Raw genomic sequence first — 18,677 nt, 5'->3', positions numbered from 1 at the left:
CTTATGCACAGATTCTTAGGAAACACTAGGTGAATGCAGAAAAAATGCATCCAGCTGAACTGAGCAGTGTAGAAATATACAAAAATACGCAGACACATACACATGCTCTTCAAATGTCTCCCTCATTTTCCTGTATGTGTTATGAACCATACCCATTCACATCTGGTGTTACAACTTTGCCACCCATTTCAGACAGTATTCCCTTGACCGTTTCATAGTAACGCAGGAGCTGCATGCAGCCCTTTAGAGGTCCACTCCACAAGCAAACCATAGACCTTTTGCAAGGTGCCTTATTTATTGTAATAGTTATGTATTTCTTAACCATTTCACATGTGTAAAACTGTGCTACTACTTTTATGAGGTTCCTGTCTTTACTAATGTGTCACTGATGAAGTTTCTGAGAGTTGTGGTTTGAACTCCAGTTTTCTCATAAGCACTGTTTTTTTTTTTTTTAATGGTCTCACTCTGTTACCCAGGCTGGAGTGCAGTCATGTGGTCTCGGCTCACTGCAGCCTTGGCCTCCCAGTTTAAGCTATCCTCCACCTCAGCCTTCCAAGTAGCTGGAACTGCAGGCGTGAGCAATCATGTCTAACTAAGTTTTATTTATATTTGTTGTAGAGACGGTTTTTCCATGTTGCCCAGGCTGGTTTGGAACTCCTGAGCTCACATAGTTAGCCCACCTTGGCCTCCCAGTGCTGAGATTACAGGCGTGCACCACCACACATGGCCAGCTCTGGTTTTTACTGCATAGTGTTCTGATTTTTAGGAATACATATGTTGCATTATATAGTAGAACTGGCTGTATGCAAAAGTTTAATAGAAAATATTGATAGGGTAATAGTATATATAGTACTAATTGTCAGTTGCCATAATGTAACTAATACTGTTTGACTTTTCTTTTTTTTTGTTTTTTTTTGAGATGGGATTTGCTATATTACCTAGGCTGGTCTTGAACTCCTGGGCTGAAGCAATCCTCTTGCCTCAACCTCCTAAATATGTTTGACATTTTTTGATATTTTAAATAGTAACTGTTACCTATTATAATTGATATTTAGCTAACATCTGTTGTTATTTTAACATTCCAGGAAATCATTATGCAGAAACTGTTTTATGTACTTCTCTGGTGTTTCGATTTTTTTTTTTTCTTTCTTTTTCTGTGAGTAATTTTCTAAAACTGGTTTCTAGGCCAGGCTATTTATTATTTTATTTTATAGACATGTAGGGGTACATGTGCAGGTTTGTCACATGGATATATTGTGTAATGGTATGGTTTGGGCTTCTGTTGTGTCCATGAACATTGTACCCAATAGATGGTAATTTTTCGATCCTCATCCCTCCCTCTCTGCCCTTTTGGAGTTCCTAGTATCTGTTAATTCTCTCTGTATGTTCATGTGTACCTATTGTTTAGAGACTCTTGTCTTAAAAATTAATAAAATAAAATAAAAAATATACCTTTCTAAATCCCAATGCCTGGCGCTCTGGTCTAGGCTAGAATAATTTCTGTTTGTTTGTTTGCTTTTTTGATAGGGTCTCACTCTTTTACCCAGGCTGGAGTGCAGTGGCATGATCATAGCTTACTGCAGCCTCAAAGTCCTGGAGCAATTTCTCGAGCGATTGAGATTCTCCCACCTCAGCCTCACAAGTAGCTAAGACAACAGCCACTTGACACCATACCCTGCTATATAGTCATTTCTTATCTGAACTGCTATCCGCATTCTGATGCTCTTGCTGCCCCTTGTCTTGTCTCCCTCGAATCCATTCTCCTTGCCTTAGCCAACTATGTGTCTTGAACATAAATACAAATGTGTCACTAGCCTGTTGAAAACCCTGCAAAGAGTTTTCACTGCCTTTAGGATTAAAGACTGAACTGGTTTAAAAGGCCTCTCATGAATTGTTGCCTCTGCCCACTTCTCTGTCTATTCTTTCCTTCCTAGTACTCATTGCCAGTGTTTCTTGCTTTTTTTTGACCCTACTCCACTATAAGAAATACATTTTCATTGCAACTTAGTGCATACCTATGGGTATACGGGTGTAACACGCACAGTATATATATATATATATATATATATATATATATATATATATGAACTGAAATAATCATATAATAAATTGTATAAAATTGAAATAGTAAACATCTTCTATTTTATTTCACTGAAAAATTCTAATAGCACCATACTAAATTTATTTTTTAACCCATGGTGGACGAAGGCCCACAATTTGAAAAAGCACTGTTCTGTGCATCAGTTCAAGTGAACTTAAACAGCATCCCCCCAGCTCTCACACATACCACACACTTTCATCGTCAGGCCTTTGTATGTGCTGTTCCTTTAGACTCAGACATCTCTGTCCCCTCTCTCTTGTCTGGTTTTGTTCTCATCTTTAGATTTCACCTTAAAAGTCATTTCTTTGAGTAAGCCTACTATGTCCTTAGATTTGGGTAAACTCTTTCCTTAGTCATGTATTTTCAAAACACTATTTTTCTATCATCATACTTGATATCCTTTATAATTATTTGTTTAATGGCTTTGTCTCTTCTCCTTTGACCCCACTCATTACCCCAAGAGTAGCAGCCTGTGCACTGAGGAATGAATATTCTAGGCCAATTTCTGGCATGTATAACAGTGTAGGCACTTAATAACTTATTTTGGGAGAATAAGAATATACTGCTTAATGTAGGAGAGTGTGAGTGAACATGGTAGAGAGGAAACTGAAAATTAAGCAATATAAGAATGGGAAACTACTTAGTTAAAGATGCCAGGAATTCCGGAAGCTTTGCCCTGCAATTGTTATTTTAGAACTCCTGAAAGCTTGTGGTATTCCTTAGTTTACTTTAGTTTCTGTACTGGTATAGGTATATTAGCAAAAATTAATTCATTGCTTACATCATAACAAAGGACTACTATCCAGAGGTTCTTATAGAAAATAGGAGAAACAGAAGCAGAAGAGGTTTGAGAAACACGTGGTATACTCACCACGTGGTGAGTATACCAGACATGGTATAGTTGCTGAGGACGTGACAGCATGATAGCAAGTAAAAACAAAGTCTTACTTCTGCCCTTGAAGAGTGTAAGGGAAACAGACATATAGATAAGTACTCACACAAATAAAATGTAGCTTTTATATTAATTAATAGGTTCTGAGGTGGTATATTAAGAAAGTGCATTATTTTAGTTTTTTGGTAATGTACATGCTAAAGTAGTTTTCATTGGTATTTGCCAACAACAAGTTAAGTTTTTTTTTATTTTTTGAGAGAGGTTCTCACTCTGTCACCCAGGCTGAAGTGCAGTGGTGTGATCTTGGCTCACTACAACCTCTGCCTCACAGGCTTAAGTGACCCTCATGCCTTAGCCTCCCAAGTAACTGGGACTATAAGGGTGTTCCATCACACTTGGCTAATTTTTTTTTTTGTATTTTTAGTAGAGACAGGGTTTCACCATGTTGGCCAGGCTGATCTCAAACTCCTGGCCTCAAGTGATCTGTCCAAAGTGCTTGGATTAACAGGTGTGAGCCACTGTACCTGGCCAAGTTAAGCTTTCTGCATTCACTAAAGATGGTGTCTTAGTATTTCTTTCTGTGAATAAGTAGCATGGACATAGGCAAGGTGAAGAAAATGAAGTCCCAGAATTATAGTTGGCACACCAGTTAAGGTTTAGCTTTAGATGCTGGCCTGGGCAGAAGTTTATCTCTTTTGTTGTTGTTGTTGAGACAGGGTCTTGCTCTGTTGCCCAGGCTGGAGTGCAGTGCCATAATCTCAGCTCACTGCAACCTCTGCCTCCCAGGTTCAAGTGATTTTTGTGCCTCAGATACCTGAGTAGCTGGGATTAGAGGTGTGTGCCACCATACTTGGCTAATTTTTTTGTGTTAAAGTAGAGACAGGGTTTTTGCCAGGCTGGTCTCAAACTCCTGACCTCAACTGATAAACCTGCCTAGGATTCCCAGAGTGCTGGGATTATAGGCATGAGCCATGGTACCTGGCCAGAAGTCTCTCTCTTTTTTTTCCCCACAGGGCAAGTTCTCTAGGTGTATGTTAGTGAACCATTTACTCCTTTTTTTTTTTCTTCCCCCTGAGATGGGGTCTTGCCATGTTATCCAGGCTGGTCTTAAACTCCAGGGCTCAGGTGATCCTTCTGCCTTGGCCTCCCAAAGTGCTAGCATTACAGGTGTGAGTTTCCATGCCTGGCCTAAACCACTTACTTTTTTTTCCCCCCTTTTCTTTTTTTTGAGATGGAGTCTCGCTCTGTCACCCAGTCTGGAGTGCAGTAGCATGATCTCAACTCACTGCGACCTCTGCCTTTCGGGTTTAAGCAGTTCTCTGCCTCCCATGTAGTTGGGATTACAGGCATGTGCCACCACGCCCGGCTGAGTTTTCTATTTTTAGTAGAGATGGAGCTTCACCATCTTGGCCAGGCTGATCTTGAACTCCTGACCCTGTGAGCCACACATCTCAGCCTCCCAGAGTGCTGGGATTACAGACGTGAGTCACCGCAATTGGCGTGTTTTTTTTTTTTTTTTTTTTTTTAAGAGAAGGAAAGAAAAAAAAATGAGTAAAGGAGAGAAAGAGGAAGAGAGAAAGGGAGGGTGAACGGAAATATTGCTTTATTCTGAAAAAAAAAATGGGTATTAATAATGGCCAATCAATGTTTCATTTAAACCTATGAGTAGGTGTGATGTGGTATTTACAAGAATGTATATTTTATGTATTTGAAGTGGAGAGCTCTATAAATATTTATTAAGTTTACTTGTTCCGGATCTGAGTTCGAGTCCTTGATAGCCCTATTAATTTTCTGTCTCATTGAATCTAAGTCTCTATGTATCTGGGTGTTAGGATTGTTAGCTCTTGTTGTTGCATTATCCTTTTACCACTGTATCTTTGTTGCTTTAAAATCTATTTTATCCGCTACGAGAATTGCAACTCCTGCTTTCTGTTTATTTATTTATTTATTTATTTTTGCTCCCCATTTGGTTGGTAAATCTTTCTCCATTCCTTTGTTTTGAGTCTTTGTGTATCCTTGCATGTGAAACAGGTCTGGATGTAACATGCCATTGGGTTTTGGCTGTGTCTTTTGATTGGGGGATTTAGTCGATTTAAATTTAGGGTTACTGCCATTTGATATTAACTGGCTGTTTGATCCATTCATTGATGAAAATTCTTCTTTATGTTGGTGCTCTTTACCTTTTGGTATATTTTTAGTAAGGCTAATACTGGTTGTTTCTTTCTGTGTGTAATGCCTCTTTCAGAAGCTCTTGTAAAGCAGGCCTGGTGGTAATAAAATCTTTGAGTACGTGCTTGTTCATAACAGATTTAATTTTTCCTTCAGTTGTGAAGCTTAGTTTGGCTGGTTATGAAATTCTGGGCTGAAGGTTCTGTTCCTTGAGGATGTTGAATATTAGCCCCCACTCTCTTCTGGCTTGTAGAGTTTCTGCTGAGAGATCTGCTGTAAGTCTGATAGGCTTGCCTTTGTGGGTAACCTGACCTTTCTCTCTGGCTGCCCTTAGTATTTTCTCCTTCGTTTCAACCCTGGTGAATCTAACGATTATGTGCCTTGGGGTTGCTCTTCTTGAGGAATATCTTTGTGGTGTTCTCTGTATTACCTGGGGTTGAATATTGACCTGCTTTGCTAGTTCAGGAAAATTTTCCTGAATAATATCCTGAAGGGTATTTTCCAGCTTGGATTCATTCTCTCCATTGCATTCAGGTACACCTATCAAATGTAAATTTGGTCTTTTCACATAGTCCCACATTTCTTGGAGAATTTGCTTATTCCTTTTTATCCTTTTATCTCTAATCTTGTCTTTTTGTTTTCTTTCATTCAGTTGGACTTTGACCTCTGTTATCCTTTCTTCTGTTTGAACAATTCGAGTGTTTAAACCTGTGCATACTTCTCGAAGTTCCTGTATTGTATTCTTCAGTTCCATTAATCCACTTATATTCCTCTCTAAGTTGTCTATTCTCAATAGGATTTTGTCAAACCTTTTTTCAAAGTTCCTAGTTTCTTTACATTGGGCTACAACATGTTCTTTTAACTCAGTTATTATCCATTCCTTGAAGAGTGATTCTGTCATTGGGATGGACTCGTTCTCCCAATGACAGAGGAGCCTTGGGAAGCCTTGTTCCATTGTTGATGTGGAACTGTGATCATCTTTAGAGGGAGAGGCGTTCTGATTTTGGGTATTCTCAGCCTTTTTACGCTGGTTTCTTCCCATCATTGTAAATTTATCCTCCTGTCGTCTTTGAAATTACCAGCTTTCAGATTAGGTCTTTTGATTGGACATCCAAATTGTTAGTTCCCAGGGCCAGAACAGCAGCATTAAGACTGATGGTGCTTTTCTGGCCAGAATTCTCCTGTCTGGCTTCCTTCTTGTGTCCGTAATGGGTGACTCTGCCTTCCCCGGGCTCCAAACCTCGGTCAGAAGGGGAACCAGTCTCTTTTACTCTGCGCCGAGAGCTGCCGCGCTGAGGTGCCGTCACAGCTGCTGCGCCGGTCTCAGGAGTTGTGCTGGGGACCTGTGTGGGTCCTCCAAACCTCGGTCAGAAGGGGAGCCGGCCCTGTTTACTCTGCTCCGAGAGCTGCCACGCCGAGGTACTGGCGAAGCCGCTGCGCCGGCCACAAGAGTTGCACTGGCGTCCCTTGTGGTTACTCCACTGGGGATCTTCTGCTCCGTGAGCGACCAGAATTTGAAAGTGTGGCTTCCTCTAGTTCTCTGCGCTTTGACTGAGAGCTGCAATCCCCAGCTGTTATCGATCGGCCATCTTGGATCATTCCTCTTTTTTTTTTTTAATGAGAGTCTGGCTCTGTTGCCCAGGCTGGAGTGCAATGGTGCAATTTTGTCTCACTGCAACCTCCACCTCCTGGGTTCAAGTGATTCTCCTACCTCAGCCTCTTGAGTAGCTGGGATTACGGGTGCCCACTCCCATGCCAAGCTAATTATGTATTTTTTTGTTTTATTTTGTGTGGTTTTGTTTTTTGAAGAGGGGGGGATCGGAGTCTCACTTTTATTGCCCAGGCTGGAGTGTAGTGGTGCGATCTCGGCTCCACAACCTCCACCTCCTGGGTCAAGTGATTCTCCTGCCTCAGCCTCCTGAGGAGCTGGGATTATAGGCATGTACCACCATGCCTAGCTAATTTTGTATTTTTAATAGAGACAGAGTTTCACCATGTTGGTCAGGCTGGTCTCAAACTCCTGACCTCAGGTCATCTGCCCGCCTTGGCCTCCCTGCGTGCTGAAATGATAGGTATGAACCACTGTGCCCAGCCAGTTTTTGTATTTTTCATAAAGATGGGGTTTTACCATCTCAGCCAGGCTTGTCTGAAACTCAAGGGATTCCCCCCCACCTCGACCTCTGAAAGTGTTGGGATTGCAGGCATGAGCCACCACCCTGTGCCCTAAACTGCAATTTTTTGATACAGACTCTTGCTGTGTCACCCAGGGTGAAGTTAGTGGCCCGGTCTCAGTTCACTGCAACTTCTGCCTCCTGGATTCAAGTGATTCTTCTCCCTCAGCCTCTTGAGTGGCTGGGATTACAGACATAAGTCATTATGCCTGGCTAAATTTTTGTATTTTTAGTAGAGATGGGGTTTCACTATATTGTTCAGTCTCAAACTCTTGACCTAAAGCAGTCCACTCACCTCGGCCTCCCAAAGTGCTGGGATTACAGCTGTGAGCCATGACTCCCAGCCTAAACCACTTATTTTTGATGGGCTTTCAATTTATCCTGATATTTTTTACATTTTATAGTGAGTGACGATTTAATAGTGATTACCTTATATTTAAGGTTGTTACAGAAATGTTAATACTTATGGTTATTTATTTATTTTTTTGAGACAGTCTCACTCTGTCTCCCAGGCTGGAGTGTAGTAGCTGATCTGGGCTCACAGCAGACTCTGACCCCCAGATTCAAGCAATCCTCCTGCCTCCGCCTCCCGAGTAGCTGGAATTGCAGGCATGCACTACAATGCTCAGCTAATTTTGTATTTTTAGTTCACCAGGCTGGTCTCAAACTCCTAACCTCAGATAATCCACTTACCTCAGCCTCCTAAAGTGCTGGTATAATAGGTGTGAGCCGCCTTGTGCGGCCAGTACTTAGACTTACTGACTTAAGCATTGCAGTAGTTCATGAGGTGCACGGTTGTGTTCTTGAAAATGAAATCTTAAGGAAGTTTTAAGTAAATCATGCTGACAATCAGGAGTTCCTAACAACAGTTATTTAATGACTTAATTATTTGGACATTTCGCATTTTGATGCATTTAAGAAGCTAACAAATTATTTCACTGTGATCTTTGAGATTTTTGCTAAATAAATGTATGTATCAAAGCTGATAACCAGTGATTGATTACCTTATTAGTCCCTTGTTCCCTTCCTTCATAAAGTCATTCATTCAACAAATAACTTATCAACTGGCTACTTTGTGCCAAATATTTTTTAGAAGTTGTAAGGGTAGATATGATAGAGGAAGTCTCTGTTTTGTGGAGGTTCCATAATAGTGAAAGAGTAGAGGGAGGGAGACAATAGGGAAATAAATGGACAAGAATTTAAAATAGCATTAGGTACAATAAAGAAAGCATAATGTATTGGTATGATTGAGTGATTTGGCAAGGATCCAGGGAGACAGTAGATCCTGTGGTCAAAGAAGGCTTTTTAAGGAATTGCTATCTAAGGTGAGACTTGAACCATAAAACAGAGCCAGCTGCTAAGAATTGGAGGGGAAGCCAGGCGTGGTGGATCACGCCTGTAATCCCAGCACTTTGGGAGGCTGAGGCGGGCGGATCACTTGAGATCAGGAGTTCGAGACCAGCCTGGCCTACATGGTGAAACCCCATCTCTGCTAAAAATGCAAAACTTAGCTGGGTGTGGTGGCACGGGCCTGTAATCCCAGCTACTCAGGAGGCTGAGGCTCAAGAATTGATTGAACCAGGAGGCAGAGGCTGCAATGAGCTGAGATCACACCATTGTACAGCCTGGGTGACAGCAAGACCTTGTCTCAAAAAAAAAAAAAAAAAATTTGGAGGGGAGAGAGGAAGGTGGGCATGGTGGCTCATGCCTGTAATCCCAGCACTTTGGGAGGTAGAGGCAGGCAGATCGCTTGAGCCAGGAGTTTGATACCAACCTGGGCAACATGGCAAAATCTCGTCTCTACAAAAAATAAAAAATTAGCCAGGTATGGTAAAATGCTTTTGTTGTCCAGCTACTGAGGATGCTGAGGTTGGAGGATTGCCTAGGCCTGGGAGGTTGAGGCTGTAGTGAGCTGTGATTATGCCACTGCACTCTATGTGGGGTGTCAGGGTGAGACCTCATCTTAAAAAAAAGAATGAGGGAGAAGGGGAGGCTAGTGGGATCAGCCAGTGCAAGGACATAAGGCTGATGTGGGCTTACCTTGTTGAAGGAGTGAAGGAAAGCTAAAGTGGTCAAGCACAGAGGTAGAGAATTACTACAGGTTGGTAGCAATTGAGGCCAGAGGCCTGTCTGAGATTTTTAACTTTTTCTTGTGCTGTGGACCTTCTTGGCTTCTGACGAAGTCCATGAACCCCTTAGAATAGTGTTTTTAAATACGTAAAATAAAACACATAGAGTTACAAAGGAAACTGATTCTATTGAAATATATTTATCAAAATATGAAACAAATGCTTGATTTAGGAATGTCCATTTTGTTAATGCATTGAAAAATACCTGACAGCCTATTTTAATTCCAAAGTAAGAGTGAGGTTAAATGATGCTTTAAGATATCTCAAAACTGGCGGGGGGTGGTAGCTTATGCCTGTAATTTCATTACTTTGGGAGGCCAAGGTGGTGGAACACAAGGTCAGGAGTTCAAGACCAGCCTGGGCAGGATGGTGAAACCCCATCTCTACTAAAAATACAGAAAAATTAGCCAGGCACAGTGGTGGGTCCTTGTAATATTAGCTACTCGGGAGGCTGAGGCAGAGAATTGCTTGAACTGGGGAGGTGGAGGTTGCCATGAGCCGAGATTGCGCCACTGTACTCCAGCCTGGGCGACAGATCGAGACTCTGTCTCAAAAAAAAAGAAAAGAAAAGAAAGTTATCTTGATTATCTTGATGTGAAAATATAGCTGGTGTTTTAATTGGTAACAAAGCCACAACAAGTACTGGTAATACTGCCCATGGCTTGTTGCTTACATTCGTAATGAAAGCAAATGCTAAATTTCAGCTAGAGGCTAGAGAAAATAAAACTGGAATTTGCTTCTGTGTTGATGTACTACTACAAATTCCAGGAGTCCTTTCGTTAAGACCTCAGGATAGCTTGTGTCGGACTTCCTAGCCTGTGATCACTAGTGGAGAATGTAGCTTTTCAAAATCTAGTTGGAAATTGGCAACTGGGGTTCAGTACAAGTTACAAGGAAGGGAAGGAATGTAAGATGCTAGTGAAAGCTTGCAGGATAAGGGAGCAGGTGAACTTACAAGTTTCTAAACTGAGAAGGGCTGCAGCAAAATGGGCTCATATGCTTGAGGAGCTAGAGGACGTGTTGAGGGTGACATAGGCTGTGAAGTTTGTACAGATATTTGTGCAATATGTATTCTTGGAAAACCTTCAGTCATGTGCTAGAAAAATAACAGCTTATGGAAAAAACAGGGTTGAGGCAGACCTGAAAATAAATGAATTTTTAAAAACCACTACTGTGACATGGTAAAAGCCCCATAAACTACATACCTCGACCATACCTTGGCTTTCTGTTGAAACTGCTCTCTGTAACCCTAATGTGACAGGCAAGCAGTCCAAACCCATGCCATCTTGGCTCCTGCGACTTCTAATAAGTAGCTAAGGCCTGTAATTTCCACCCTACCCAGACAATGTATAAACTAATGCTTATCTTAACTTCTTTTTTTTTTTTTTGAGACGGAGTTTCGCTCTTGTTACCCAGGCTGGAGTGCAATGGCGCTATCTCAGCTCACCGCAACCTCCGCCTCCTGGGTTAAGGCAATGCTCCTGCCTCAGCCTTCTGAGTAGCTGGGATTACAGGCACGCGCCACCATGCCCAGCTAATTTTTTGTATTTTTAGTAGAGATGGAGTTTCACCATGTTGACCAGGATGGTCTCGATCTGTTGACCTTGTGATCCACCCGCCTCAGCCTCCCAAAAAGTGCTGGGATTACAGGCTTGAGCCACCGTGCCCGGCCACTTATCTTAACTTCTGTAAACCACTTAAGTAACAATCGGAACGTCCAAAGTCCCCTGGCCCTCGGAATGTCCGAAGCCCTTTATCCTCACCCCCCCGCCCAGGAGGTGGTTTACGGGCATGAAAGGTCTTGACACCCTCCTTTCCGGGCCATGAGTTGGAGAGATATGAGTCTTCCATGGCTGCCAGCAATAAAGACCCTGCAATTTGCCTTACTTTTGTCTTGGTGTTGATTTTCTATGCTTGCTCTGGTACAACACTACTAACAAGCATAACTGAGTGTAATAAAAACTGTGACCTTCCTGGCATTTGCTCCCAAGCACCAGCATCAGCTGACTCTTTGAAGCCTTAGATCTGTGGCTCTTGTTTTCTCCTTTGAGATGTAGATCCTTGTGGGAATTTGCTTCTAATAGAGGAAGGGTAGTTTTATCAAAATTAAAAATTTGAACTGGGGTGTGGAATTCAATCAGTTTTTTTTCTTTTTCAAAAATACTGGCAAATGTTTTGTATCCTTGAGCTTTCCCGTGTATGTTAACATAGTGAGTAGAAAGCACAGTGGCTGTTAAGTAACTCTGAGGTCTTCATTGTTAAAGCTTATTCTTTTAATTGTGTGAGAGCTTAATCTTGATCCCTTTAAAACAATGGGCTGGGAAAAAAAATCATTCATAAACCAATGCCACCTCTGAATTTTGCTGCCATGATTCACCTATTTATCAATAGCACATGAGCTAATTTGGAATAAAGAACCAGGCATTGTAGCACAACAGACATTATGTGGGCAAAGTGTTGTTTATATTCCGTCTGAGTAGTGCTTCACACCTATGTACTATTTTCTAAATATGTGTAACTGATGTTGTGATTAATAATAAAACATGAATTCTTGAAACAATTTTGCTGACTTCATAGTAGCTTTTCATAATTTTTTCAATGGCTACTAAAATTTCTAGAGAAGTTTGGAAACAGTTGTTTTGGAATGAAATGCAGTGCGTATTAGAGATCACTTGCAGAATTCTTCGAAGGGAATTTATTGGTGATTACAAAAAAAAAAATCCTTGCGTTATACCTATAGAAATACAGAGTAACCGTTGTTGAGCTTCTTTTAAGTGTTAAGAGCTATACAAGTATTGTGTATAGTTATTTCATTTCTTATTTTCTGGTAGCTGTTTTTATTATTCTGCTGTACAAAAAGGGAAAAGGAGGCTCGAAGTAACTTGCTCCAGATAACAGAGCCAGTAGGTAGCAGAGCTGGGATTGCCACCCAGGTCTCTAATCCCGCTTGCTTTTTCACACTATGTACTCCGTTGCTTCATTTACCCCTTCAGCATGATTCTCCAACATGTACTCTCTTTCTTTCCCCCGAGATTGAGTCTCGCTCTTTTTCCCAGGCTGGAGGGCAGTGGTATGATCTTGGCTCACTGCAACCTACACCTTCTGAGTTCAAGAGATTCTCCTGCCTCAGCCTCCCGAGTAGCTGCGATTACAAGTGTGTGCTACCACACCTGGCTAATTTTTAAATTTTTAGCAGAGATGAAGTTTCACTTTGTTGGCCAGGGTGGTCTCAAACTTCTGACCTCAAGTGATCTGCCCATCTCAGCCTCCCAAAGTGCTGGGATTATAGGCATGAGCCACTGTGCCTGGCCTCCCCAGCATGTACCATTAAATGCCATCAAGCACAGTACCATTGTATAAAAACTTGGGTTAATTTAACCTGTTACTTGGAACAGTGTCGTTAATGGAAATTAGGAATATGAGGTAAGTGAGAGATTTTATTTTTATTTATTTATTTTGAGATGGAGTCTCACTCTGTTGCCCAGGATGGAGTACAGTGGTGTTATGTTGGCTCACTGCAACCTTGACCTCCTGGGTTCAAGCAATTCTCCTCCTCTGCCTCCCGAGTAGCTGGGACTATAGGCGCTTGCCACTATGCCCAGCTAATTGTTTTTATTTTAGTAGAGACAGGGTTTCTCCATGTTGCCCAGCCTGGTGGCAAACTTTTGAGCTCAGGCAGTCCACCTGCCTCAGCTTCCCAAAGTGCTGGATTATAGGCATGAGCCATCACACCCAGCCTAGAGGTATTATTTTAATGACTTTGACTTTGGTTGATTAAATCTATAAGAAATAAAACTCATTTAGTCATAATTAATGTCATGTTTCTACATCTGTATTATTTGTTGGGTTTATAGACAAGCAAGGGAGGTAATGTATTATTCATGGGAAGCTTTGAGTGCTAGATCATCTCCCTTTCTATAAAATAAATTGAGTACTAAACAATTTCACCTGAGTAAATAGTAATTTTGGAGACCTGTATCATTTGTACCTTTTGGATCAAACGATGCTTGTTTATCTCAGTCAGATTTTCATGATTTGTATTTTTAAAACTGAGATCTTTTTATTTGTTTGTTTTACTACTTTCTTTTAGGAAAACACCAGAAATTGTTGTTGGCAGTTTTTGTGACTCCTCTTACTGATCTTCGTTCTGATTTCTCCAAGTTTCAGGAAATGATTGAAACAACTTTAGATATGGATCAGGTATGCAATATACTTTTTAATTTAAGCTATAGAGTATTTTTGAAAAGCAAAGGCTACAGTAAGAGTTTTTAGATTTTTCTTTTTAGTATCTAATTGTAGCATCTTTGTAGACAGTGGATGTAAGATTAGGTGACAGATGGAAAAAGGATTTTTTAAAAAAACTATTTCAGCAGATGAAATAAAGATTAGCAGAGGAAATGAATATTGTGCATAATTGTCCTGGTTAAAGACAGTCTCATAAATGAACAGTTTCATACATGCAACTGTTTTATTTTTAAAGAGAAGGAAAATTATAGTCACTGGAAAAGGAAAGAGAAGTTAGAGGTAAACATAGAACACACAAGAAACTTTTATTTTGTTTCTTGTTTTTCTTTTGAGACAGGGTCTCCTGTTGCCCAGGCTTAAGTGCAGTGACACTATCATAGTTCACTAGCCCTTCAAACTCCTGGGTTCAAGTAATCCTCCTGCCTTAGCCTTAGTAGCTGTGAATACAGGTTATCACACCTGGCTAATTAAAAAAAAAAATTTTAGTTGAGATAGGCTCTCGTCATGTTGCCCAGGCTGGTCTCAAAACTCTGGCCTCAGGCGATGCTCTGGCCTCAATCTCAGCCTCCCAAAATGCAGGGATTTCAGATACAAGCCACCATTCTGGGCCACTTCTATTTTTTTTCTATGTAGAGAGTTCTTTGAGGAGGAGGAGGTTAGAATATGTGTGCATCTCCTAAATAGTTGTCGAATATAACTAAAAAGTTAAGCAGGACTCTGCTGTTTACTTCTCAAAGTTCTTGTTAATTGAGAACATTTAGGGTTTAAGTGATCTGTAGCTCATGTCTAACAATTTTGAGCGATAATTTATATATAAACTGAGAATCATTTCTGAAATAGTTGAAATATCCTTACATGAAAGTGAATTTTAAAGCACAGTTTATGAAATGGTAATGTTTTGTTATATATCTGTTAAAAATTTGTTTATATGAACAAGTTTACTGTGGTGAGTCCATTGAGTATAGTGCTTTTAAGTTGTAAGACTTTAAAAATCATATTTTGAAATTTTTCTAAGTTAAATTCTCTGCAGAGAATGTATGGTTGCTATTCATATTAAGATAACGGTTTGGTTTGCCAATTGTTAGATTCTTTGCATTTTTTTTTAATGAGACAGTTTTATCCTGTCTCCCAGGCTGGAGTGTGGTTGTGCAATCACTGCTCACTGCAAACTTGAATCTGGGCTCAAGTGATTCTCCCACTTCAGCTTCCCCAGTAATTGAAACCATAGATTTGTACCACCAGAACCAGCTAATTTTTAAATTATTTGTAGAGATGAGGTATTGCTTGTTGTCTAGGCTGGTCTCAAACTTCCGGGCTCAAGCAGTGCTCCTGGCTGTGTTTTTCTTTTCCTCTTTTTACTTTTTTTTGAGATGTAATTTCACTCTTGTCGCCCAGGCTGGAGTGCAATAGCTCCATCTCAGCTCACTGCAACCTCCACTTCCCAGGTTCAAGCCATTCTTCTGCCTCAGCCTCCCAAGTAGCTGGGATTACAGGCATCTGCCGCCACACCCAGCTAATTTTTGTATTTTTAGTAGAGATGGGGTTTCACCATGTTAGCCAGGCTGGTCTCGAACTCATGACCTCAGGTGATCTACCTGCCTCAACCTCCCAAAGTGCTGGGATTACAGCTGTGAGCCCAGCCCTGGCTTGATTTTTTTTAATATCTGTGATTTGAGTTAATACTTGCCCTATGTAATGTTGATATATTTTACTTTTATTGGATCATTAACCGAGGCTTAAAGAAATTAACTCCCATTAGCTCTGCGCCCCCTGAATTTTAAAAGTGCATGAATGTGCATGCGTGTAGGTATAAATGTTCCCATGTTCTAGTATATTTTATCTCAGTGATAGAGCAGTCTTAGAGCAGTCTTTTCCATTTATTTGTAGGTTAAGGAACCAAAAAAACTTGTATCATCCCCTATTGGGGAAAAGTTGCATTTTGGCTATTGTTTTCTCTGTAGCACTGCCATTAGTGGGATGATTTTTGGTGCTCAACTCTTAATCAGTGGGAGAAAGAAATACTTTTCTGAGACATCTGGAAGCCGAATGTATTTTATACCTTCCTATCTGAGGATGTGGCCTTGCCTTTGATAGGGCAGAGTTATTTGTAAACATTCCTTTAAATAGAAACATGTAAAGGTGTTACTGATGGTTAACAAAAACTATGAGTATAATAGAATCTAATCTCTGTTAGAAGTGAAAACCTAAAAAATAGAGAATCTAATCTCTATTAGGGACCAGTATTTGAGTGTGGAACCAGTATTCAGCCTTTCAGTGTCACCTACCTGTACTCCATTGAAGGGACCCAGAGCCCAGGCAAAGCTCTACTGAGGCTGGGTATGGTGGCTCATGCCTATAATCCTGTCACTTTAGGAGGCAGAAGCTGGCAGATCACCTGAGGGTCAGGAGTTTAAGACCAGCCTGGCCAACAGAGTGAAACCTGTTCTCTATTAATACAAAAATTAGCTGGATGTGGTGGTGCATGCCTGTAATCCCAGCTACTTGGGAGGCTGAGGCAAAAGAATAGCTTGAACCTGGGAGGCGGAGGTTGCAGTGAGCCAAGATCACGCCACTGTGTTCCCAGCATGAGCCACAGAGCGAGACTCCATCTCAAAATATAAAAATTAAAAAAAAAAAAAGCTCTGCTGAAATGCTGCAGTTAATTTTGCCATTTGTCATCAGCTTTATTCTTCTAAATTGCTGTAATCTTGCCTTCATATTATGGGTCTCAAATTTAAGCAGGTATCAGAATTCCCAAGGGAACAAATTGCTATGGCTCCAAGCCCAGAATTAGATTCTTCAGGTCTGGAGTAGGGCTGGAGAATTTGCATTTCTAACACATACCCGAGTTTGTTGATGCTGTTTGTCTCAGGTCTGCACTTGTCTAAACGTCTGATGTGATTTATTTCTAACAGTTTCTTTTTGTTGTTTCGTTTTTTTGAGACGGAGTCTCGCTCTGTTGCCTAGGCTGGAGTGCAGTGGCACGATCTTGGCTCGCTGCAACCTCCACCTTCTGGGTTCAAGTGATTCTCCTGCCTCAGCCTCCCAAGTAGCTGGGACTAGAGGTGCACCCCACCACACCCGGCTAATTTTTGTATTTTTAGTAGGAACGGGTTTCACCATGTTGGCCAGGATGGTCTCAATCTCTTGACCTCATGATCCACCCACCTCAGCCTCTCAAAGTGCTGGAATTATAGGTATGTGCCACCTCTCCCAGCCTATTATCTTTTTTAAAAAGTCATTATTTTGACTGAGGCCAACCCTTGGAATATATTTCTGCTTGACAGCAAATCAGTCGAACATTCCCTAACGAAAGATGATGCACCATTAATGATTTTATGACTTCCTTTTGTTGTTTTTATTTAGAGTGCTTGTGGGTAATTTTTCAAAATGACATTTGAAAATCAAGATATGAATAATTTTTTTTTTTTTTTAGGCCAGGCATGGTGGCTCACACCTGTAATTCAAGCACTTTGGGAGGCTGAGGTGGGCAGATCACTTGAGATAAGGAGTTTAAGACTAGGCTGGCTAACAGGGAGAAACCCCATTTCTACTAGAAATACAAAAATTTGCTGGGCATGGTGGCAAATGTCTGTAGTCCCAGCTCCTTGGGAGGTTATGGCAGGTGAATCGCTTGAACCTAGGAGGTGGAGGTTGCAGTGAGCTGAGATTGCTCACTGAACTCCAGCCTGGGCAACAGAGCAAGACTCCATCTCAAAATACATATATATTTTTTTCTTTGAAGTGTTTTTACTTTTAAATGTAGTATGTAGTATTACAGCAAGTGAACAAAATAATACAAAGAAGTATAGTGGGAAAGCAGGTAGAGACGGGGAAAAATATTTCCTCTAGCCTCTTAGGTTAATTGGTGGAGCTTGGGAATTCAACTGACACAAGATAGATTTACGGGAGAAAAGGTTTATTTCAAGTACACATGAGAGCTTCATAGAAAAGAAGTGAAAACCTAAAAAAACAGACTTGAGAGTTCATATGCCATTTTAATAAAGGGTAATGTATTCGTTTGTTCTCATGCTGCTAATAAAGACATACCCAAGACTGAGTATTTTATAAAGAAAAGAGGTTTAATGGACTCACAATTCCACATGGCTGGGGAGGCCTCACAGTCATGGCAGAAGGCAAAGGAGGAGCAAAGGCCCGTATTACATGGTGGCAGGCAAGAGAGTGGGTGCAGGGGAGCTGCCCTCTATAAAACCACCAGATCTCGAGAGATTTATTCACCATCATGAGAACAGCATGGAAAAATCCTGCCACAATGATTCAGTTACCTCCCACTGGGTCTATCCCAATACACCTGGGGATTATGGGAGCTACAATTCAATATGAGATTTGGGTGGGGTCACAGCCAAACCATATCAGGTAATAAATAGTGGAGAGGCGACAAGACTAAAGAAAAGTGGTTTGGGCTTCAAGGGGTGGTAAATTGTGGGAAGGTAAATATATGGGGCAAACTAATGGAAGATAAGGGTTGTTTTAGTAAGATTTGTTTATGCAGACCCAGATCAAAGGTGCCATCTCTAGTGGTTTAAGAGTCTATGGTGATCAAGAGTAGTTCTCTCCTTCGTAGGAGAAGGGTGGGAGAGAACACCTTCGCAAAGGAAAATGTATACAGAAATGGGGAGAGCAGAGAGTTTCTGTGTATGCTACTTCTTCATTACCTTCCTCTCAAAAGAATACTTATGCCAAAGTGGCATGATTTAGGGTAACATTCTGATCCTCTTCAGTGAAATCCTTGATATTTTTCCTTCCATCTCTCCAGGTAAACAATGTTTACATCCTATTATGCTTCCCCCAATTCCATTATACTATATATTGTGGGTTAAAGATTTTCACTTTGATCAGAAATATCTGAAACATACTTGTTATACTAGATGTACTCTGATTATAAAATCATGGTCAATGTTACTTCTTTAATGGTGCTACGGGATTAAAGGGTTTTAATATAAATGTCT

General features: G+C 40.9%; 1 protein-coding gene across 2 annotated transcripts in view; it reads left to right on the top strand.

Annotated features, from left to right (window-relative positions):
* MSH2 (mutS homolog 2) overlaps positions 1 to 18,677 on the top strand; it is an 87,553-nt gene that overhangs the window by 38,258 nt on the left and 30,618 nt on the right. For both annotated transcript variants that reach the window (XM_078349403.1, XM_035272619.3), the window contains one exon: positions 13,553 to 13,662. In XM_078349403.1, coding sequence (XP_078205529.1) covers positions 13,553 to 13,662 — 110 coding nt within the window. The remainder of the gene's footprint in view (positions 1 to 13,552; positions 13,663 to 18,677) is intronic.

Source organism: Callithrix jacchus, chromosome 14 (assembly GCF_049354715.1).
Source record: "Callithrix jacchus isolate 240 chromosome 14, calJac240_pri, whole genome shotgun sequence".
Lineage (NCBI taxonomy): Eukaryota > Metazoa > Chordata > Mammalia > Primates > Cebidae > Callithrix > Callithrix jacchus.
This window is presented reverse-complemented; position numbering and strand designations above follow the sequence as displayed.